This window comes from Elephantulus edwardii, unplaced genomic scaffold (genome assembly GCF_000299155.1).
Source record: "Elephantulus edwardii isolate Elephantulus edwardi_28Jun2011 unplaced genomic scaffold, EleEdw1.0 scaffold00075, whole genome shotgun sequence".
Taxonomy (NCBI): domain Eukaryota; kingdom Metazoa; phylum Chordata; class Mammalia; order Macroscelidea; family Macroscelididae; genus Elephantulus; species Elephantulus edwardii.
The window spans coordinates 781698-806046 of record NW_006399825.1 but is presented as its reverse complement, the minus strand read 5'-3'; the positions used below and the strand labels follow the sequence as shown (position 1 = coordinate 806046).

The 24349-nt window shown below is 36.6% G+C and overlaps 1 protein-coding gene across 2 annotated transcripts in view; it reads left to right on the top strand.

Moving 5' to 3' along the window:
- Window positions 1-24349, top strand: part of SLCO1C1 (solute carrier organic anion transporter family, member 1C1) — a 116669-nt gene that overhangs the window by 16777 nt on the left and 75543 nt on the right. Inside the window, exons 4-7 of one of the 2 annotated variants that reach the window (XM_006889063.1) lie at window positions 7771-7903; window positions 15118-15242; window positions 20554-20700; window positions 22890-22988. In XM_006889063.1, coding sequence (XP_006889125.1) covers window positions 7771-7903; window positions 15118-15242; window positions 20554-20700; window positions 22890-22988 — 504 coding nt within the window. The remainder of the gene's footprint in view (window positions 1-7770; window positions 7904-15117; window positions 15243-20553; window positions 20701-22889; window positions 22989-24349) is intronic. The other variant, XM_006889064.1, reaches the window with a different exon arrangement.

Below are 24349 nucleotides of genomic sequence, written 5' to 3'. Positions count from 1 at the left end.
TTGCTGATGTCAGATGAATCCTGGCTGAAAAAAAAAAATATCAGAAGACTGTCTAATTGTGCTTTATTGACTATGCAGAATCATTTGACTATGTGGAAATATAGTCAACATAACATCGCGAAGATTGGGAATCCCAGAGCACTTAGTTGAGCTCACGTGAAATTGATTCTTCAATCAGGAGACTGTTGTGTGAACACAGCAAGGTAACAATGTATGGTTTAAAATAAAAAGGGTATGTGTCAGGATTGTATTGTCTCTCCATATCTATTCAATTTGTATGCTGAGCAAATTATCTGAGAATCTGGACTCAACAAAAAGGCATCAGAATTGAAGGGAAGGGAGACTCCTACCCAAGTTATTCTCAAGTATTTTACGGTTTGAACAGTCCTGGATTTTTGCTGGATTTGTCAACCAATCACTATTTTCAAGTCATTCTTAGCCTGTTCTTTAGTGTTTGATATTAACAGGTTATCATCAATGTAATATGTAATTGCACTGGACATCTGGAAAATGTCCAAGACTCTTCTAACTAGCCTAAGTCAGTATGCTGACAAATTCAAATAACCCTCTGGTAAGACTATTAATGTAAACTGAGATCTTTTCCATATGAAAGCAAACTGTGGTTGGCTCTTGTCTGAGACTGGAATGGAGAAAAAAGCATTTGCAAATGCTCTCACTGAGTCCTACTCTCCTTTTGACAGCGATATTTTCTGCACTATTGATAACTATATTGAGGACTACAGAAGCCACAAATGGCATTCATTTATTTCAGCCTTGATAGCCTGCAGTTAACCTTCACAAGCCATCTGCCTTATTTTACAGGCCATGCAGTACTCTTTATAGAGAATTTCTAAGCCCCACCACTCCAGGCTTTAGCATATTTTTAATCAAGGCAGTTAATTCTTTTTGTCCACCAGGTATTTTATATTGCTTCAAATTAACAACTTAAGTGGATGCAGGCAATTCTAGTGGTTCTCATTTAGTATGTCTAATCAACACTGGCCTCAGGGCAGACTTACACATCCTTCAAGTGTGTAACATCCTTAATGTTCCCCAATTAATAATACATTCAGATAAAGGAGATACAACTGTTTCATACAACATCTGTTTATATATTTTCCAATTCATAGAAATCATCCTGTCTTTCATGTTAGTCCCATTAATTGCATCATTCCCATGTCATCCTAATACAATTTTAGATACCTTCCTTTATTTTATCAATAAGCTTGGGGATTACAGTACTTTGGGCTCCTGTGTCCAGAAACTCCAAGAAGGTTTCTTCCCTAGGCCAATTTACCCACACATGCATATATGGCCTCAGGTACCCTGCTGGGATCTGGACAATAATAACCTGGCTTTTTCATCTACCTATCTTTACCATGATAAATGGTGAAGAGATTTAGATTGTTAACATCTTTATTTTGCTTGGCTCTGCAATCAACACTCTTTGTTACCAGTAGCCAGGAAATTAAAAGACAAGTTGCATTGGGAAAATCTACTGTCAGAAACTTCTCCAAAGTACTGAAGAACAATAATGTGAGTCTGGAGACTAAAGTGTGCCTGACCCAGGCCATGGTCTTTGCAATTATTTGCTATACAATCGGGAAACTGGACAATGACTAGAGATAATAGGAGAATTGATGCTTTTGAGCTGTGGTGCTGTAGAAGAGTATTGAATGTACCATGAACTTCTAGGAGAACAAACAGGTTCATGCTAGAGAGGGTGAAACCAGACTGCTCTATGGAGGCAAGGATTCTGAAGCTTTGTCTGGCATACTTTGGGCATGTTGCAAGGAGGGACCAGTCCTTGGAGAGGATGTATTGACGGGGAGGTTGGAGGAACAGCACAAGAGAAGACCCTTGATGAGATGGATTAATTCAGAGAAAATGAAATTGGCACAGGATAGAACAGAGTTTAGGGCTGTTGTAGATGGAGTCACTATGAGTCACAGGCAGCTTGATGACACATAACAACAACAACAACAACAACAACAATATATCTTGATCAACTAGCTGAGCTTCTGATTCAAATGAATACAAGTGGGGTCCCCTGTCATTAATTACCTCAAGATTGGCATGAATAGAGTGAACTTGTTTAGGCCTTCTTGATATTGTGGGAACTGCGTACCACCCATCTCCTGTAGTGTTACCTTGGAACTTTTGTCTCAATTCCATCAATGTCTGCTATATTTATCCCATTCCTAAGTAATTATCTAAAAATACCGACTGTACTAGAATAAATCTTTTCACGATGGTCTCTTCCCATTTGCCTACAAATCATCCTAATATTCCTTGTATCCCTATTATCCATTAGGGGAAGTAATTTTAATAGAGCTGATAGAGTTTTTTCAATTGTTGCATGCCGTGTTTTAAGAGCTCCCGCATCATTATTTCTGTCATGGCCTCTGTAAAGGGCACAGGGCCTTGGAACCATACCAATATGCATATTTAATATTCCGTTTATTACTTAGAGGGGATAAGGGGTAATTTCCCTTTGATAAAGAAAACTAATCTTATATTTTATCTAGTCTATCAAGCTCATTATTTTCTCTGGGCCATTTTGTTGTGTCTCTTGCAATATTATTCATGTCTGCTGTATAGTTAGTTGTGAGTATTGTGTTAACCCAAACATGCTCTTCCATTCTAGCGCACTCAGAACCACGGGTGCTCCCTCTAAATTCATTACCTTACAATCTATTTTAGTAAAAGTTTCTTTAGGAAGCTGCTTATAGAGCTCTATTAATTCATGTATTTCCTTTATAATATATTCCCTGGTTACGATAAATTCTTGACTCTGTCCTTCTGCCTCCTGGACTACTACTTTGGTAACCCCAAGTTGGATGGGTATTTCTTGGTTGCCTCTGCATGTTGTTGGTTTGTTGTTGTTTTTTTTCTCTCTTTCCATGATACACCTCTGAAATCAAGGGGTGTACCTGTCATGGTAGGACTTTGTTCCTCTCTGATATCAGCCATCCTGGTTCCTATTTTCTTTTCCCTTTCATTTATTGACACTACTGACAGCAGGAACAAAACAATTTTAAGTTTCACTCTTCCCTTATCACTCTGTATATCTATCTGTATGCATCAACTTAGCCAGCTTCTCATGAGTTAGATCCACTAATTTCACACCCCATTCGTAATTCTAACTTTGGGTAACCAACTGCAACATAATAGCGGCATTAATCCATGCATGTTCCTTATCCCCTCCAGACACCAAAGGTTTCTCTTGTTTATCCCTATTTCAGCAAAGCCAAGTGTTACTGAGAATCTGGACCTTTGTATCAAACCCAACTCTTCTGACACTAATTGTATTAATATTTCTTTCTGCTAAAATAAGTAGCATGCCAGTTAGAAGAAATGAGGAGTCAACAGTGTCCCAAATGTTTGATCTGCTGTATAATGCCATGATTTCCAACATCAACAGTTCCTCCTTGCTTCAGTTCTGTTCTCCAACTCCTCTAAGTCCCTTGAATCCAGTGGTTAGCTGGAAAATCTCCCAGAGACTGAGACTCACCAGGGAACGACTCATGCAACTGTAAGTGATGCAGGCCAGTGTTGTAGAGATTGGTGAGTAGTGCAGCCACATGCTATATCCTAGTGTCCCAGGATAGCAGCAGTCTAAAAAAGAGAGCTAGCATTGAACTCTCACAAACTTATTGATATAAGTAACTCTCTAGTAGGTTGTATCTCTCCCTCATCCTATCTCCTTAATAAATTTCAGCACAAAATAGTTAATGGCTAGAAAAGACATTTTTGAACAATAAACCTTTGACACCACAGTTAGTTTGTTTATTCCATTATGCCTTCCATACCCAAAGCCCAGAATAACTGAAAGGCTATGGAGATTCAAGGGAAGGGTGACACATTTTATCACAAACAGAAACAAACACAAACGGGAAGTTAGTATCCATAGAATAGAGTAAATGCACAGAAAATAGATAGCTGATACAAGTAAAATGATGCACATCCAGAAAAAGAGACAGAGTGGGAAGCTACATTTGATAAAAGGACTTGATTTCTCTTGGGTAATAAAAATAACCCTCCATCAAAATACATACAAAATCATTGAGACCAATCTGAGGAGAGAAATTATTTACTGAATTGGAAATGTCTGTACTTATTTTACAGGCCCCCTGTCTTTAATACCATATATTTGCAATTTTGTTACTTATTCCACATATTTAAAATTTTGTTCAAGTCTTCCAGTGCGATTAAATCCACTGATGGGTCAGCTATGGGTTGGCTCTGACTCAACGGTACACAACAACAACAACAACAACATTAAAATAATCATGGATTTTTTTTTTCTTTCTTGCATTATTTATAGTAAATTTATTAAAATTTTTCTTGGGTTTTTTTTTTAAAGTTTGGTATTTGATGAGATGGATTGGTTCACTGATGGGTAATGAGTGTAGGTGTGTCAGAGACGGTAAATCTGGTACAGGATAGAGCAGGTTTTAGTGCTTTGTACATGAGGTTGCTGTAAGTGACAAGTGACTCAATGGCACATAAAAATCATCACAATTATCTTTGCACTCCTGGAATAAACTGCACTTGGTCAAGACGTGTTTCTTTTTACATACTACTCTTCAGTTTGCTAATATTTTACTTGGAATTTCTATAACTTTTAAAATATTATAAATTCTGTATTCTGTTGCATATATTTTTAGTTTTCCTCTTTCTTGTAGTTGAGAATATACACAACAAAGTATAGACCACTTCAAACAACTCCATATTACAATTCAGTGTTTCATTTATATTTTTATCAATAAACTTAATATCTGTCTTTTGCATTCTCCTTGTACAATTTTCTTTCCAAGGTTACATCAATGTTGTGAGTTCAGCAGCTTTCTTGTTCTATCTTATAAAAGAATCTATAAGAGGAAGGGGAATAGGGAATGAACGAAGTGAGAATACAGAAAGGCCTAGAACTGAGACTTGAAAACTTGAGTAACTTTTTAAAAAATTCTTTGAACTTCTTTCAGAGGCTTGTGATGGTATGGTAGGTAGGAGGGAATTCTGATATCCAAATAAATATGTATTTTGCAAATCTATCTCCAGAGAACTCAAAGAATACTAAGTGAAGGGAGCAAAAATTGTTCTTTATGTATCATGGATATTGAAATTATCTCATCCAGCATTTAGCAGACCCACTAATGTAACACTAAAATAGCCTTGTAAATATGTGTCCTTTATTATGAATGTGTTGGTGGTGTGGCACAGAAGATGGTAAGGACATCACATATAAATTGAAAATCAACTCTGTTTTTATTCTGACACATTAATGTAATAAAAAAATATTTTCAACCAAATACTTAAATGTTCAATGGTAAATATATATATATATATATATATATTTAAAAAATATGAAGATGAAAAATAGCATTTCTTCCTGGAGTCATAAAGTCTTGTGCCACTGTATAAGCCTCTTTTCTCACTGTCATTATGCCTGGCTTCAAGGCTCTAAAAATTACTGCTCTTTCTGCAATTGACTCAAGCTGCCAATTTGACTAAACAGTAGTAAATAAAATGATTGCTAACAGATGTAAGGAAACAAACTCTGGCTAGAAAATTGGAAACACAGAGAACTTCAATGTAAAGTCATCTCTGAATCATAATAATCAATTACAAAAAGAATTGCTAATAATTAACTCTCTAGCAACATCATTCTTTAAAAATAAGAATCATAAATGAAATTGACTAATATTTTAAAGTCCCTTAAGATCTAAGACCACAAACAATGGTTACCAAAGCAGATTCAAGGAACTATCTCCTGTTAGCACACTTGAGTTAATACTAACAATGTTGATTTCTTGGCTTAGATTCAGATCTCTAGAATCAGGAACTGTTGAGAGTTGCGAAGAATCTGCATTTTTAACAAGTTGCCATTCTCTGAGCTTCCTTCAGTAATTTTTATGTACACTGATGAGATCATCTATATTAAAGAATGTTTAAATATTTATTTATATCACCAACTAAATAATAATTTATATCCTAGGCTTCACTAGAAAAAACTTATTGTTAGGTGCCATCAAATTGAGTACAACTCATCACAACCCTATGGACAACAAGTCTGAACCTTGTTTATCGTGTGCCATCCTCATCATCTCTGACGCACTTGAATCTATTGCTGCAGTCACTATGTCAATCCATCTCATTAAAGGTCTTTCTCTCTTTTGCTGATCTTCTACCTTTCTAAGGAATAGCCTCTCCTAGCTACATTTCTGAAGTATGAGAGACAAAGCTTTGTCATCTTTGCCTCCAAGGAGCATTCTGACTACATCTTTTCCAAGATATACCTGAGTTTTCTTTATTTTAGCCGTCCGTGAGATATTCAGTACTCATCTCCAATACCACAACTCAAGGACATTAATACTTCCTTTGTCACCCTTATTCATTGTCCATTTCTCAATTTACAGCAAGTGATTGAAAGACATGAATCATGAATTCATGACCTCAATCAGGCACACCTTAATCTTCAAATTGACATCATCGCTTCCCAGTAATTTGGAGATATCCCTAAAAGTGGACTTATCCAATGCAGTAAGTCCCCTAGTCTCATAACTGCTCGTACTAAGCGTGTTGATTGTAAATCACAGCAAGATAACATGATTGACAACTTCATTTCTTAGGAAGGTCTAATTATTTTATGAGACATGTTGTTTTAGGTGTCTTTGAGTCAAGTACAACTGATAGCAACCCTACGAATAACAGATTTTTATCTTGCACTATCCTGAGCCATCTCTGACAGAACTGAGCCCATTGTTATAGTCAAGTCACGGTGTGAATCCACCTCCTGAGGATCTTCTCTCATTGAACCTCTACCTTTATGAGTGTAATGTCCTTTTCAGAATACTGGTCCCTCCTAACGATATTCCCAAAATATCTGAAAACAAAGCTTTTCTATTCTCTCCTTTAAGGAGCACTTTGGTTCCACTTTTTCCAAGACAGACTTGTTTATTCTTTTGACAGTCCATGGGATATTTAGTACTCATCTCCAGTAACACAGATCAAGGGCATCGATTCTTCTGTCATATTTAATCACTGTCCAAAAAGATGGGTATATTATGGAGGTTATATTTAATATAAATCATATCATAGATATACTCTAATGGTATAAAATTGTTGTATTCCAGAAGTTGTTTATGTGGAATTATATTTCTATATTTTAGTCTTATTATTTTTTGGTAAAATGTGTATGCGCAAATTTGTAAAGTACTGTGTGAGTATGAACTTCACAATTTGGTTGCATTTAGAAAGAAGTCCTATTAGCTTTACACACTCTGTTGGGAATATCATCTAAAGAGAGAATATATAATGTGTATATCGAAATATTTAGGGCATTTTAATAAAAAATTAAATAGAAAACTTCAATAACTAAAGAAATAGTAAGGACATTTTTAATTAATTGCTAGAATATTTAAAAGGGACAAAAATTAGGGTAGGAAAAAAGGAAGCAAGTGGGTTGATACTTAAAATAAACATAGAAAAAAAATTACATGAAGTCATAGCCAAGGGCACAGATTAAAGATAAGAGAGGAAAATGATGAGACAAAATAGATGGTGGGCATGAGTTTGTCAAAACAAAGCACTGCTAGACCTTCTACCTGCTATAGGTATTCATTCAAAAGCTATACTTTCAGAAATAATTTGTACTGTCTACTGTAGCTGTCTTCATTATATTCATTTAGTTTTATAATTATACTGATGATCTTTTTCAAGTGTTTCTTCTTTTTTAACTTACAAAAGTTTTGGTTTTTTCCTCCAAAGGGAATCTTTTAGTTATAACATTTGTTAGCTACTTTGGAGCCAGACTTCACAGGCCAAAAATAATTGGAGCAGGGTGTCTAATCATGGGCGTTGGGACATTACTCATTGCCCTGCCTCAGTTCTTCATGGAGCAGTAAGTACAAAGCAATTGTCTTTTTCAAGCATTAGCCAAAAGTTTCACTACTCATTTTTAATTATTGTACTTAATTATTTAAATGTAAGAAAATAGCATATTACTTAAATCCACAATAATTTTCTGTCTTATTTTATATCCTATCCTCTTTGGGGAAAGTTTAACAAAACTTTCCAAATTGCTTTTGACTTTATCTATATAATACTATGTGGTAAGAATTGGCTTGATTTCATGAATATTTTTTAAAAAATCTTAAATATTTTTGTTCAAATGTTTTAATCCAGGTATAGAGACAAAAGAGATATGTAAGTAAAAATTAGTGTATTATGCTAAATGACAATTGGGTGTGGAGAGAACCACCGAGTAGTAAATGATGGATTATGGTGCTCTCATTGGATAGCTAATTGACTCAGGTATATAATTTCAACTCAAATGTTTATTCACTATCTAAACACTTTATCATTGACTTCTTAAAAGTGGAATTGTAGCCTCTATCCCTAACATAAACTTTTGGTATTTTTGCCAATGTTGTTTTTGTGGACCAACCCATAGTTGACCCTCCGGTGAGTTTACAGAGACAATAAATTGCATGGGAGGAGATTGCCCATCTTTCTGCCGTGGAGCAGCTGGTGGATTTGAACCACATGCCTTTGAGACTGTAGCGTATTTTCTTACCCCTAGGCCACCAGAGCTCCCTTAGATAAAATGTCAGTAAGCACAAAATTTTTAACCTTTGTTATATCATTTAATTTTTATTACAACTTATGGATTTGAAGAATAATTTTTCATTTTTAAAAAAAATTTAGAGCAAAAGCTCATGACTTGGAGAATGTTGTGCCTTTCTCAATGTTAGGTGTCCTGTTGATATGGAACGTGAACATTCAAACAGGTCTTCTCACTTCTTCCCTAATATCATTCATGTACATAAAATTACCTCCCAACCCTGTGGCTACTGATGTCATGGAGAGAAGAGAGTAACAAGAGAATTTGAAGAAAGGGGGTATTTTAAAGAATTAATTCTTAGAAACAAAGATTGTGAGACTTTGTGTCACATGCTTTGGACATGTTATCAGGAGAATCTTCTCCTTAAAAAAGGAAGGGTGGAGGGTCAGTGAAAGAGAAGAAGAAATAAAATGGGACAGTGACTGCAATACTGGGTGTAATGCAGATGGTGAGGGTAGGACAGGATCTGGCAAGATTTGGATCTGCTGTACTTAGATTGCTTTGAGTTGTGATCAACTCTACAGTACCTAACACCAAAGACTGTATATATTAATTGATAGTTTATATATTGTTCTTTATTGTTATGTCCTTGTATAATAGCATTGTAGAGCTAGAGAGATTTAGAAATCATCTTGGCTTTCTAGATTTCTGTTGACATCCCTGACCAACCTGTAAGGGTAGTATACAGAATTTTACCAGGAAGGATATACACAATACAATTCCTTTCCTGTGAAACTTGGAAGATTATTACAAATTCTTTCTAATCTGTGGCATTTGTCATCCTTTGGAAACTTCCTTAGATTGAAATTCTTATTTCCTAAAAGACTACCACCTCCCTTGGCTAATCCTTCATGTCCCTTAGAACCTACAGTAATTATAGAGACCAGTTGGTGAGGATCACCTCAATTAGTTCATGTTTAGTTTCATGTTTTATCTCCGAGTCCATCTACTTTGATCATTGGAGATAGAATAGTGCACAAACCCCACAAATATCTTTCTCTTTATGGCTCTCATGAGGTGGAAACTAACAAGTTTAAAAAGCAATTACATGATTTGTCAGATAATAAGTGTTTTGAGGAAAAATAAACCGGTGAAGACGCATAACAAAATATAGGAGGCTGTAGTTTCACGTCAGCTAGTCACAGAAAGACTCACTGACATGGTATCTTTTGTGGAAAGAACTGAAGGAGAACAAGGCCAGATCCAAGTAGTTACTTGGAGAAGACTTCCAGGCTAAATGAATAGTGAACATAAAGTCCATTATAGGTGAAGATAGCCGGATGCGCAAAGGACATCATTAAAATCTTTGTAGCTGGAGTGGAGCAAGCAAAGAGAAAACATTAAAATGAAATCTGAGAAGTAAAGGAGAAATGGGAGTAAACTTCAAATTGTTTCCCAAACTTTGATGGACAATTGAGTTACCCAGAGATCTTGGTGAGATGCTGTATTCATATTTCACTCTGCTATAATTAGTAGACCAGTTACAAGAAGTATGGAGTCAATGGTATTCCAAATATCTGATTTGCTATATAACTCCATGAATTCCAGTGTCATAAGTCCCACCTTCATTCAGTTTCCTCACTCCTCTACATCCCTTGATTTTGGTGGTTCACTGGAAGATCTCTCAGAGACTCAGCTTCATCAGGGGAATGACTCACACTACTGTAGGTTTGCAGGCAAGTTTTATAGAAACTGGTGAACATTATAGACTATCAGTTGCAGTGTAATTGGAAAATGGGTGTTCCAAAAAGAGTTAGCACTGATGTTCCATGAGTTTATATAAGCTTCGAGCAGGGAGAGGCTTTATCTCACCCTAATCCTCTCTCCTCAATACAATAAATACTTCAGCACAAAAGTCAGTCATTGATTATAAAAGATATTTTGTTTGGGGTTTTTTTTGTGTGTGTCAGTATTTTGGGATTGTTTTTTTATTTTACACTAGTTTATTTACAAAATTTGAATACATTGTTTTCGATAACAGGTTCTTTCAATTTTACTCACCACCACCCCATGAATCAAATTGTACAAACCTGTGATTAATCCCACCCTCCCAATGCACAAAGACATTTTGAATGATAAACCCTTGACACAAGAGATGCAGATTGTAATTCAATAGTTTTGGGGTGAGACAGATTCTGATGATGTTCCTACTGCTGCTGCTGCTGGTAGTCTAAAAATCCTGCTTAGAATAGTAAGTCTGTGAACAATTGCGAGGGCTCTGTCATCTGAGTGAAACTGGAAACCAATGACATGTACTGACTTACAGTTTTAAAGGATCATAATAACTACTGCTAAGAAAATTTACTCAAAAGGGGCAAAATTGAATGTGAGGCCAAATAGAAGGTTTCTGTAGAATTGGCTGGATCAGAGTTAAAATTGTTCTTTTTCTCCTTATACAAAAGAACATAAAACAGACACATACTACACCTCTATTCACATTATAACTAAGAAAATTAAAGAGGCTATATTATGTGTGTGTAGTATTTTAAAAGGGAGCTCTGGTGGCCTCGTGGCAAGAAGATGTGCTGTAATCCCAAAGGCATGTGGTTCGAGGCCACCAGCTGCTTCGTGGGAGAAGGATGGGCAATCTCCTCCCATGCGATTAACTGCCTCTGAAAACCCACCGTGGGGTCAGCAATGGGTCAGTTCTGACTCCACGGTATACCACAACAATATTAAAAAGGCTGTTAAAATGACAGAAGTGTCACTTTACATAACAATCTATTCAAAATCTAAGTCATCATTTTTACAATTATCATTTAATAATTTGAGTTAAAAAACTCAAATAATTAATGTTTCAAAAACACTATATAATAAAACATTGTATGATCCCACTTATATGAAATGCCTATAGATAAATTCATCTGGACACACACAAAAAAACAAATCAATATTTACTGTGGGGGAAAGGAGGAGGTAAAGGAAAAAAGGAAACAAAACCACAACCACCATCAATTCTGTAATAACCTTGAGTTAATAGAATAGTTCATTTTGCAAAAAAAAATATATATATTTTTTCCATAATCATAATTTTCTTGGTAAATTCTTGGGTTATTGTGTGGGATTTTTTTAATGTAGCTAAGAACATTTTTATATGCATGTTTGCCTATGATAAACATTCATAGGCAAACATGCATATAAAAATGTTCTTGCTTTTAGTGGGATTCATGGACCCACTGAAATCTTGGTTAAGCATGATCAATTTAACAACTTAAATATTGGAATAACCTCATACATTCTAGGGGACATCTGGTGACCATGTGGTTAAGAACCTGTACTGTAATTCCAAAGGCATGTGGTTCGAATCCATCAGCTGCTTCACAGGAGAAAGATGAGCACTCTCCTCCTGTGTAATTTACTGTCTCTGAAAACTTACTAGAGAATCAGCTATGAGTCAATTCCAACTCATGGACAAACAACAATAACATCATACATTCTACCATGCTGAATAGATTTTATTATTAATATCACATCTATATATTACTAGCTTTCAGTTACATAGTTAGTGTCTGAACATGAGAATCCAAATGATGTTGTGGAGTTTTTCTACCAGATTCATTCTCCTGGTAGAATGTGCTAGTGAAGCAGAGGGCTAGGATTGTGTAGGAGCATTTGAGTGGAAGTATAGAGACAGAAGGTGGTAGGAACTATAGCTAGATTTACATTTGATTTGAGTCAGAGATACTTTGATAGCAACTACCTACTTCTAAAGGTAAAACAGGATGGTTGGCTACCCAATGCGGACAGAGAGTGAGGTGGAACTCCCTGATGAAAACAAGCTTGGAAGGAGGAGTGGTATCCACTTCTATAATAGCTTGACTCCGGAAACCCTATGAACTTGGAGAGAGGATGAAAGGCACCCAAGCGTCGAGGTCTCTCCTTCATAGGGTCGCTATGAGTCTATGGCACTTAACAACAACAACAACAACAACAACAATGTCTATAAATACCTTTTTTTAAAAAACTCCTTTTTATTTTATTCTAGTTTACTTACAAATTCCCTATACATTGTTCCCATTTCTTTAACCAATTCCTCCCTCCACCCATCAAACTGCACAAACTTATAATTACACACCCCACCCAGCATCACCTCTGTTCTCCCACTCTTCCCTCCTTAGTTCCTCATACATGTTTCACTAGTTATCTATTTCTACAATAATGGTCTTATACAATATTTGACCTTGTGGGACTGAGTTCAGTTAGTGTAATCCTCTCCAATCCCTCCTAAATTAGGTAATGATTTACAAAATCATTGCTCCTGTGTGCTGTGTAGTATTCTATGTTATGTACATTCCATAATTTCTCAATCCATTAGATTGTGGTTGGACAGTTGGGCTGTTTCCATGTTCTTGCAATGGTGAATAACACTGCTAGGAACATTAGTGTATAAGTTTCCATTTGTACCTCCGTTCTCATTTTCTCAGGATATATTCTAAACTATGATAAAGCTGGCTCACATGGAATTCTGTGTTCAACTCTTTGAGAAAATGCCAAACTGCCATCCAGAGTGGTTGTACCATTTTACAATCCCACCAACAGGGAATAAGAGTTTCTATCTCTCCACATTTTCTCCAATATTTACAATGGCATTAAACAACAACTAATTTATTTACAAAATTCAAATATAAATTCAAACAAATTCTTTTCATTTCCCTCCCCCCCAACCCCCCGTCAAATTGTACACCCTGGTGACTAATCCCTCCTTCCCCCTGTGCATCCACATCCCTCTCCTTCCAATCTCTCCTACCTCTCTTGGATCTTTATACTCATGCTACAAGAATGGTTTATATATGATATTTATCCTTGTGAGACTGATTTAGTTCACTCAGGATAATGTTCTCCAGTTCCTCCCAAATTAGGTAATAATATGCAAAATCATTGCTCCTGTGTGCTGCACAGTTTTCCTTTGTGTGAATGTACTATAATTTCTCAATCCATTCATTTGTGGTTGGACATTTGGGCTTTTTCCTTGTTCTTGAGATGATGAATAATGCTGCCATGAACAGTGGTGTACAAATCTCAGTTTGTTCCTCAGTTCTCATATTCTCAGGGTATATTCCAAGTAGTGGAATAGCTGACTCATGGGATTTCTATGTTCAGCTTTTTGAGAAAGTACCAAACTGCCTTCCTGAATTGTTGTACCATTTTCCAACCCCACCAACAATGTATAAGAGTTCCTTTTTTGCCACATCCTCTCCAACATTTATTACTTGCTGCCCTGTCAAACTTTGTCACTGTTACTGGAGTGAGATGGTAATTCATTGTAGTTTTGATTTGCATCTCTCTTATTGCCAGTGATTTGGAGCTTTTCTTCATGTGTCTGTTTGCCATTTGAGTATCTTTCTCTTTGAAAATTCTTTCCATGTCTTTGCCCATATTGTAATTTGGTTATCAGCCTTTTTCTTGTGGAGGACCAGGAAAATTCTGTAAACTTTTGTTATAAGACTCTTGTCTGAGATGGCATTACCAAGTGTTTGCTCCCAGTCTGTAGATTTTCTTTTCACCCTGTTGGAAAAAAAAATTTTTGATGTGCACAGGGATTTAATCTTTAAAAGATCCTCTTTAGATTGTGTATTTCTGGTTGTATTTGGTAGTCTCTTTATATGTTGGACTTTATCCTCTCCAGATTGTACATTTCTGGCTGGGTTTGGCAGTCTCTTTATAGCATAGACTAGGCTGTCTAAGTATGATTGCAGTTTGTCTCTTATGTACTTTATGGTTTGGGGCATGACTCCAAAGTCTCTGATCCGCCTTGAGTTGATTATTGTGTATGGTGTGAGATGTGAATCCTATTTCAGCTTTATGCAGGTAGCAGTCCAATTTTTCTACCACCATTTGTTGAAGACATTGTCATTTCCCCATTTGATATCTTTGACTTCCTTGTCAAATATCAGTTGACTATATATTGTTGTTGTTGTTAAGTGCCATCGAGTTTTAGGCAACTCATAGCCACCCTATGAAGGAGAGTCCTTGACGCTTGGGTGCCTTTCTTCCTCTCTCCAGGTTCATAGGGTTTCCAGAGGCAAGCTATTATGGAAGTGGATGCCACTCCTCCTTCCAATGACTATATATAGCTGGGCTAATTCCAGGTTCTCATTTCTGTTTTATGTGCCTGTCGTTTTACCAGTATCATTCTGTTTTGGTTACTACCACTGTGTAGTAGGTTTTGAGGTCAGAGAGTGCTATGCCTCCCACTTCAATTTTGTTTTTCAGAAATGCTTTGCATATGCATCACTTTTACAATGAATTAGGTTTTACCTGGTAAAAGATATCACAACATCATAGCTCAAGTGTAATGTAAACAATACCCTTTTCTTCTTTATGAACTGTATCTTCTTGCTATTCATTCACTAATACTGGTTTGATACTGTATTATATAGAAGAACAGATGCAAACTCAATGAAAACAAGTAAATCATGTAACGTATATTATTTTGCTCACCATGATTATCAGTATACATCTTTAATAAAACAAAGATCTATTTTATTCAGGTACAGATATGAGAGATATTCTTCTTTCTCCAATTCCACACTCAGAATCCCACCATGTCTTCTGGAGACAAACAGTCAATTACCAATCACGGCCATGGAAACACCCCAAACTAAAATGAATGACGGTAAGATGAGTTTTTAAAAACTTTATTTAACAAAAAAGCCAAACCACAACACACACAAAAAAAATTGAACTCATTGCTGAGAAGTAAGAACTATCTCATAACTGATCCTCCAGTGGGTTTTCAAAAGCTGTAAACTGCATGAAAGGAAATTGCCATTTTTCTCCGAGAGAGTATCTGGTGGATTTGAATTGCCTGCCTTTGGATTGGCAGTGCAACTCTTTAACTACTGAACCATCAGATTTTTCTTTATTTGACCAAATGAATATTTTTTAAAAAATAATTTCTGTGATAAATCTTTATGATTTTTCTATTCTTAAAAGCTCAACTGCTTAAATTAACATATTATATATATAAAATCTTTAAAAGTGCTAGGATATAAGACAGTATATAAAATTCTAAGAATAATGATTATCTTACTTTATGGAAATAAAAAACATTAATCGCTAATAACTTTGGGAAAGTTTTCCAGTAGTTTTAAGTAAAGTAGACTTGAAAACCTGGTTTAGTATTTAGAAATCCCAGGCTATTATTCAGTCATGAAAGAAATACAGTTTTTCTCTGCAGTTAAACTTAATTTTTGTATGGAACCTTTCTCAGCAAAATGGCAAAAACATAATTTCAACCATAAGTTTATATAATAGCAAGTGGCCCTTAATAATAAAAAAATGGAATAAATATATTAGTATTAAATTGTTATTGCTATATGAAGAGCTACAAGTATAGTACATTACATGTTGGTTTACTAAGCAAAATGTCAGCAATTCAAATTTACTAGCAGCTCCTCCAGCAAAAAATGAGTCTGTACCCTCCCATAAAGATTTACAGCCTCAGAAACCCAATAGAGGATCACCAGGAGTAGGTATCAACTCAACTTTAATGGGTTTTCTTTGTTTTGTTTTAACTAGCAAAAGCTAGTTACTCTGATGAATAGTACAGCTATAAAGTAGCTTTCTCACCTACCAACAACCTTCTTACAATCACACAAACACTATGACCAGAATTGATACTAGAATCAGTTTTTGGAAAAGGAATTCACATCATATTTTTACAAGAGGAATAAAACTTGACAGAAAATTAGTGACAAATTCATGGCCACTTAGTCACATTTCAAAAAGGAAGAATCAGCATTAGGGTTAACTTGATCACCAAAGAATATTATTTTTTCATTGATTCAACTGTCCAAAGATGTTTATCCCAATTCAAATAACACATATTAAAAGGCCATGGCACTAGGGATATTATAGCCAATGTTAGATCCTAACTGAAAGCAGAGAATGTCAGAGGAGTGTTTATCTGTGTTTCAATGACTATGCAACAGCATTTGACTGTATGAATCACAACAAACTGTGGTTAACTCTTAATAGAATGGAAATTCCAGAACATTTGATTGTGCGTATGTATGCAAAACCTATACTTGGATCACAAGGTGGTCATCAGAACAGAGCAAGGGAACACTCTATGGCTTAATATTAGGAAAGGTGTACACCAGGAATGCAGCCTATTTCCATACCTTTTCAGTCTATATGCAGAACAGATCATCCAGGAGGCTGGGCTATATGAGGAGGGATTGGAGGAAGACTTATCAATAACCTATATTATGCAGTTTATACAACCTTGCTTGTTCAAACTGAAGAAGACCTGAAGTGCTTGTTGCAGAAGGTCAAGGATTGTAGTATTCAATATGTATTGAAGCTCAACATCAAGAAAATAAAGATTCTCAACACTGGGCCAATTGGCAGTACCATGATAGAAGAAGAAGAAATTGAGGTTGTTAACTACTGCTTCTTTGGCTCCACAATCAAAGCTCTTAATTATCAGAAATCGGGAAATCAAAAGACCAATTGCATTGGGAAATTCTGCTGTCAGGAACCTTTCCAGAGTAGTAAAAAGCAACTATGTCAGTCTGCTTGCTGAAACTGAAGAGGACCTGAAGCACCTGCTGCAGAGGGTCAAGGACTGTAGCCTCCAATATGGATTGAGGCTCAATATCAAGAAGACAAAGATTCTCACCACTGGACCAATTGGCAGCATCAGGATGGATGGTGAAGAGATTGAGATTGTACACAGCTTTAGTTTGCTTGGCTCCACAGTCAACACTCTTGGCACCAGCAGCCAGGAAATTAAAAGGTGCATTGCCATGGGAAAGTCTGCTGGTAGGGACTCCTCCAAAGTACTGAAGAGCAATGGTGTCTCTCTGGAGACTAAGGTGCATCTGATACAGGCCATGGTCTTTGCAATCACTTGTTATGCATCAGAGAGTTGGACAATGACCAAGGAGGATAGAAGGAGAATTGATTCCTTTGAGCTGTGGTGCTGGAGAAGAGTATTGAGAATACCATGGACTGCCAGGAAAACAAACAGATTTGTCCTGGAAGGGGTTAAACCAGGTGGCTCCTTGGAGGCAAGGATTCTGAGGCTCCATCTAACATACTTCGGACATGTTGTGAGGAGAGACCTGTCCTTGGAGAAGGACATCATGCTTAGGAGGGTGAAGGGTCAGCGCAGGAGGGGAAGGCCCTCTATGAGGTGGATTGATTCAGTGACTGGGATAATCGGGATGGGAGTGTCAGAGACAGTGCGATTGGCACAGGACAGAGCAGAGTTTAGGGCTATTGTACATAGGGTCGCTATGAGTCGCAAGCGACTCGATGGCACATAACAACAACAACAACAACATGTCAGTCTAGAGACTAAGGTGTGCCTGATCCAAGCCATGGTCTTGTTATGTATTAGAGAACTGGACAATGACTAAGCATGATAGAAGAAGAATTGATGCCTTTGCACTGTGGTTCTGGAGAAGAGTATTGAACATACGATAGACTTCTAAGAGAACAAACAAGTCTGTCTTGGAGAGGGTGAAACCAGGCTGCTCCTTGGTGGCAAGGATTTTGAAGCTCCCTCTGACTTACTTTGGGCTTGTTGAAAGGAAGGATCAGTTCTTGGAGTGGGACATTATACTTGGCAGGATACAGGGTCAGCGCAAAAAAGGAAGACCCTGGATGAGATGGATTGACACAGTAACTAGGATAATTGGGCTAAGTGTGTCATAGACAATGTTGTTGGCTCAAGATAGGATAGAGTTCAGAGCTGTTGTACATGGAGTCGCTGTGAGTTGCCGGTGACTTGATGGCACACAACAACAACAACAGCAGCAACATCATATATAGCTTTAGAAGTTACTGAAAAGGTTATTAATATGTGGAAATAATTTTTAATTCATAAGTTTGTTAGGATAATAGCTGTGATCACTTGCTCAAGAGCCCTTGTTCTAGCTTCTTAGTTCTGCAATATCAGGCACTACAAGTGAGTAACTTCAACAGACAGAAATACGTTTTCTCACAATTTAGATTAGATGTCCAAATACAGCTCTAGGGAAGTTCTCTTTTTGTCCATTGTGAAAGAAAATCCTTCTTTCAACATTTATACACCAATAATCCTTGGAATTCTCATGTCTGTTGAAAAGTCTGTCTTACTTACCTTTATAGACAGGATGGGTCATCCCCATGTGTTTACCTTCTCTTGTACCAAATCAGCTCCTTCATGTCTCACAAGTTGGTTTATAATACCCCTAAACATTTTATAATAATAAAGAAAACTTTATTCCCAAATGGGATTACATCTATAGGTATCTATTCTAATTTACAATATAATTCCCAACAGCCTGGCACAGAAGACATTCAGAAATGGTGAGTGTTGGAAGTCATTCATATTATCGCACTTATTAAAGTGACTAAATTCTTTAAAGCTGTATTTTATTTATGATATATCTTTCATAATCAGATTAATATATGACATTTATGACTGCATCCTAAAGTTGCCATCTTTCAATTTTGCTCTAAAGTACATCAAAAGATTGTTTTTACAAGAATAACTATATTGCTAAAGCATTTATTGTTGTGTGTCATCAAGCTAATTCTAACTGATAGAAATCATGTGTGACAGGGTAGAAATGTTCCACATTTCTGAAACAAACATCTTTCTGGAAGTAGCTCAACAAATCATGTCTCTCACAGAGTCAATGAACTTCTGTTAAAAGCTGTTTAACCATCATGCTGTGAATGGTTCCTTACTAAGTATACAGTTTATACATTATATATGAATTTGTTTCCATAACCCAAAATATTATTACTCACCATTAAACATACATAATTATAAAAAATAACATCCAATATTGGAGAAATAGTCATAGTTTTTTAATTTCAGAGACAACTGGGTTAAAAATATAATTTTGCATGATATTTGCTGAAAATTTAAAAAAATGATAGGTGAGAAAGCTTTATCTAGATATTAAAAGTTGTTAGAGTATAGGAGTTAAAAGGACATAGTGTAGGAACAAAGAAAAGAAAGAAGGAAAATAAGCAGTAATTGGAACAAGGATAAAAAAGCAAGAATGCCTTTATCAAAGTCCCTGGGATCTACACTGACTAAATATTGAAATTAGAAAATGTTTTCCAATCTTGCCAAAACCCATATTAAATTGAAGACTGTAGTCTTCAATATGGATTAAAGCTCAACATCAAGAAGACAAAGATTTTCACCACTGGGCCAATTGGCAGCACCATAATAAATGGAGAAGAAATTGAGGTTGTTAACAGCTACAGCTTGCTCGGCTCCTCAATCAACACTCTTAATACCAGCAGTCAGGAAGTCAAAAGACAAATTGCATTGGGAAAATCTGCTATCAATGACCTCTCCAGAGTACTAAAAAGCAACGATGTCAGTCTAGAGACTAAGGTGTGCCTAATCCAGGCCACAATCTTTGCAATTACTTGCTGTGCATCAGAGAGCTGGATAATGACTAAGGATGATAGAAGAAGAATCAATGCCTTCAAATTACGGGGCTATAGAGGAGTCTTGAACATGCCATGGACTGCCAAAAAAACAAATAGGTCTGTCTTGGAGAGGGTGAAACCAAGTTTCTCCTTGGAGGCTAGGATTTTGAAGCTCCGCCTCATATACTTTGGGCATGAGGCCAGGAGAGACCAGTCCTTGGAGAAAGAAGTCATACTCAGAAGAGTGGAGGGACAGTGCAGGAGAGAAAGACCCGGATAAGGTGGATTGATACAGTAACTGGGGCAATGGGGTTGGTGTGTCAGAATTAGTGAGACTTACTCAGGACAGGGAAGGTTTCAGAGCTGCTGTAAATAGGTACACTATGGGTCACAGGTGACTTGAAGGCACATAATAGTAATAGCAATATTACACATGTCCATTCTACATCCTAATCTAATTTAAAATAAATTGTAAAATGTGGAGTAAATCTTTAACTTTGGTATCAATCTAATTTCAATCTGTTTGTTTTCTTTTGCAGAATGTGAACTTGATACCAGTTCATCCATGTGGGTTTATGTTTTTCTGGGGAATCTTCTTCGTGGAATAGGAGAAACTCCTATTCAGCCTCTAGGCATCACCTACCTTGATGATTTTGCCGGTGAAGACAATTCAGCCTTCTACATTGGTAATCCCCACTTTATACATCTTCCTCAGGAGCAAGGGGTCTGATTTTCTCAATCCCATTAGAAACTAATTTGAGGGTAGACATTGTTCTACTTCTTACCCAATTACTTCATTGAGCTAACACACACTTGGAGGCACACACTTGAGAATTGGATGTGAAAACAAATTCAATTAGAAAAACCTTTTGCTTTAAGGGAACAATACTTAATTAAGAGAAAATTGAGCAATAACTGTGAGTTCAACTGCAGTGACGTATGTGATCTCATGCAATTAGCTTCATCTCCATGTTCTTCAGCTGTCATAGTTACTTTCATGTGGGATGATTACACAGCTAAAGAATTTAGGCTTTAAATTCTTAAAAGTTATTGGTCTCCAAAGCCCTAGAAATTTTATTTCACGTACAAAATATGGTTCTTTTTAAAAAAATTAGTGATGGGAAGCAAGGATTTCTGGAACCTCAAATGACAATTCTCAAATTTCAATTCTATTTCCTAATCGAATCTAGAAGAGATCAAGGAAAATAAGGAAAGGAAGACAGGAGCAAAGCCTGAAGCTACCTCATGTCTTGAGCAGATCCCAGTGGGCAGACTTGTGTACTGTTGAGTTGGAACCAACACATAGCTGACCCTCCAGTGGGTTTTCAGAGGCAGTTAATCCCTTGGAAAATTGCCCATCTTTCCCCCACAGAGCAGTTGGATTTAAACCCTGTGACTTTGGGATTGCAGTGCAGCTTCTTACCACTAGGCTACCAGAGTTCCCTGTTGGATAGACTCTTGTCATTGAGTTGTTGTGTACCTTCAAGTCAAACTGAAACATAGCTGACCCTCCTGTGGGTTGTCAAAGGCAGTTGATTGCCCCTTTTTCTCCCTGAGAGGCTGGTGGCCTTGAACCATGTGCCTTTGGCATTGTAGCTCAACTTCTTTCCACTAGGCCACCAGAGCTCCCTGGTGCAGTAGTCTAGCAGCTGCAAAATAGCAAAAATCAAACAATAGAACAAAAGCAAATTCCAATATTAGATGCATTAAAATAGCATTAATCGAGTGCTCATTATGCCCTAGGATTAAACTATAAACTAGGGCTATAGGAATGATGACTAAGACCTGGTTTCTGTGTCATACATCAGTCTTGACTTCCCAGAATTCTGATCTTTTATAGGGTCTCACACTTGTGGGCAGAAGAATACGGTTTAACTATGGAGGAGCTACAGCAAGAGCCACTGCACTATCCTGCCCTGGTTGGCTACTACAGAACTCCCAGAGGTTTCTGGTCATAGCCAAGCAGGCTGTAGTTGAGAACATGGCTCTTGCTCTAACAGAAAAAGTCAGCACAAATCAGGAGCTAGCAATGGATCAGAAGTTCTATCACAAGAAATTTCTCTGGGGACTGGAGTGCCCCAAAAGTACACTGTCAAGAAATTAGAGGCTTTTCTTCTCCAGAAACTTAGGCCCTGCTTACTTACTTTATTCTTTATCATATTTAAGAACAAAGAAATTGTTATCTGCTCTTTGGGCCCCAGTTAAACTAATGAGCTGTTCCAGTGATACATACATTTTAAATGCTGAAATGCAATGCAAACCAAACTGGAGATATTTTGCAGGGAAAGCTGGTTCTAGAAATGATGTTATTTAAGCAATCTGCTCCACTTACTTGGTAAGACTTATCTCAATGGTTACGAATGTTCCAGAGGGCAGTCCCACTTTTTCATAGTTCCTTTGCTAGCTGCATTTAGGAATGCGCTTAACTACTACTCTCATGTGTTGTTCAAGAGAAACTCTGAAGGAACTGAAGTTCTTTCTTACTAAAGTGGAAGAAGCATTTTTAGTGTTGGAGGGGAAAATTCAGCACTTAACTGATAATAAGAATTCCTTAAAATGCTGTAAGAATTAGGATAATTGTGATTTGTATCAATAGAGAATCTAATCCCAAGGAGTACATTTTACTCTTTGGGGGAAATTAATTTCAGAGTCTCCATGCTGTTTTCTTACTAAGAGATAATATGTTCAAAGTGTTCATTCAGAGTAGAGAAATACTTATTTTCTGACTCAATCAAATTGAAAAATTGGTCACACTAATGAGGACTTGATGAAATATTTTTATTTGCTAACTCAATGTTAGAGTGCATGTCTAAAGATTTATTTATTTATGAATGCAAATAAAAAATGGCAGCTTTTCTCCCCTTTTATTTTTCAGGGTGTGTGCAGACGGTTGCAATTATAGGGCCAATCTTTGGCTTCCTATTAGGCTCATTATGTGCCAAACTGTATGTTGACTTTGGCTTTGTAAATTTAGGTAAGAGGGCTTATTTTTATGTATTAATTTACTTTAGCTGCTCTATTTTCTTTATTGAAGATGGTGTGGAAAATACCTTTCTTTAAAAAAATAATATATATGAATAACAGGATAAAAACCTTTCATAAAATAACCGTACAAGACTTATTGTTGACCTAATCATTACATGCCTTAAAAAATGGAATATGACAAGTAGGTTGTGTTTGGAACTGGAGGAACTGGATGACTGTGGTTTGTTATTAGGCTGTATCCTTTTCACTCTGGTTTCCCAGTTCAAATGCATTCCAGCATAGACAAGACTAAAATTGTGGCTACTTGTTGGCACTCACTGGTTTCAGGTGTGTCAACATTTATTACACATGCATCAATTGATAATATATTTGAGAACTTAGCAGAAAGGCTAAGTTTTGACAGTATTCTGGTAAACAAAATTCCCTTTTTTATTTCTTTTTTCCCCCTTAAACCATACAAGTCTATTTAAATGGAGGTGTACCAGAAGAAGACTGGATTTCCTCTTAGGGTTACTTGTTCAAGGAATACGTGGGGCCCAGATCTTTCCATTATTACCTTTCTCCTTGTGAGTCATATCCTGTAGAAATTGATTCTATCTATAATTTTTTTAAATAATCTCGATGATTCAGTTTAAAACAAAAAAACTATCTTTTTCACACATACACAAAATTGCAATTGTATTTTGAATTCATTAATCAGAATGTGAACTTCTCTGTAGAGATTTGCTTTTAATACAATCAAGTTGTATTTCCTTATTTACTTATTTATCATCATATACGTAAAATGATGTTGCAGGGTAAGGCAAAGTTATGATGCGATATTCATGGAGTCTTTTTCATGGGATTGCTATGTGTTATAGTCAACATCTGAACAATAATCATACATGAATTTCACCTGATGGTATGCATAGGAATCAGATTGATTACATCTGCGGAAAGAACTGCTGGAGAAGCTCAATATCAGCTGTGAAAACCAGGCCAGGAGCTGAATGTGGAACAGATCACCAGCTTCTCATATGCAAGTTCAAGCTGAAGCTGAGAAAAATTAAAACAAGTCCACAGGAACCAAAATATAACTTTGAGTATCCCACCTGAATTTCAGAACCAGTTCAGGAACAGGTCTGAGGCCTTGAACACAAATGAGCAAAGACCAGATGAGTTGTGGGAGGATACCAAGGGTATCATCCAAGAAGAGTGCAGATGGTCATTGCAGAGACAGAAGAGGAAGAGAAGACCAAAATGGATGTCAGAAGAGACTCTGAAAATTGCACTGGAGCGCAGAGAAGCAAAAGCAGAGAGAATTCAAGATACTAAAGAGTTGAATAGAAGATTTCAAAAGGCAGCACGGGA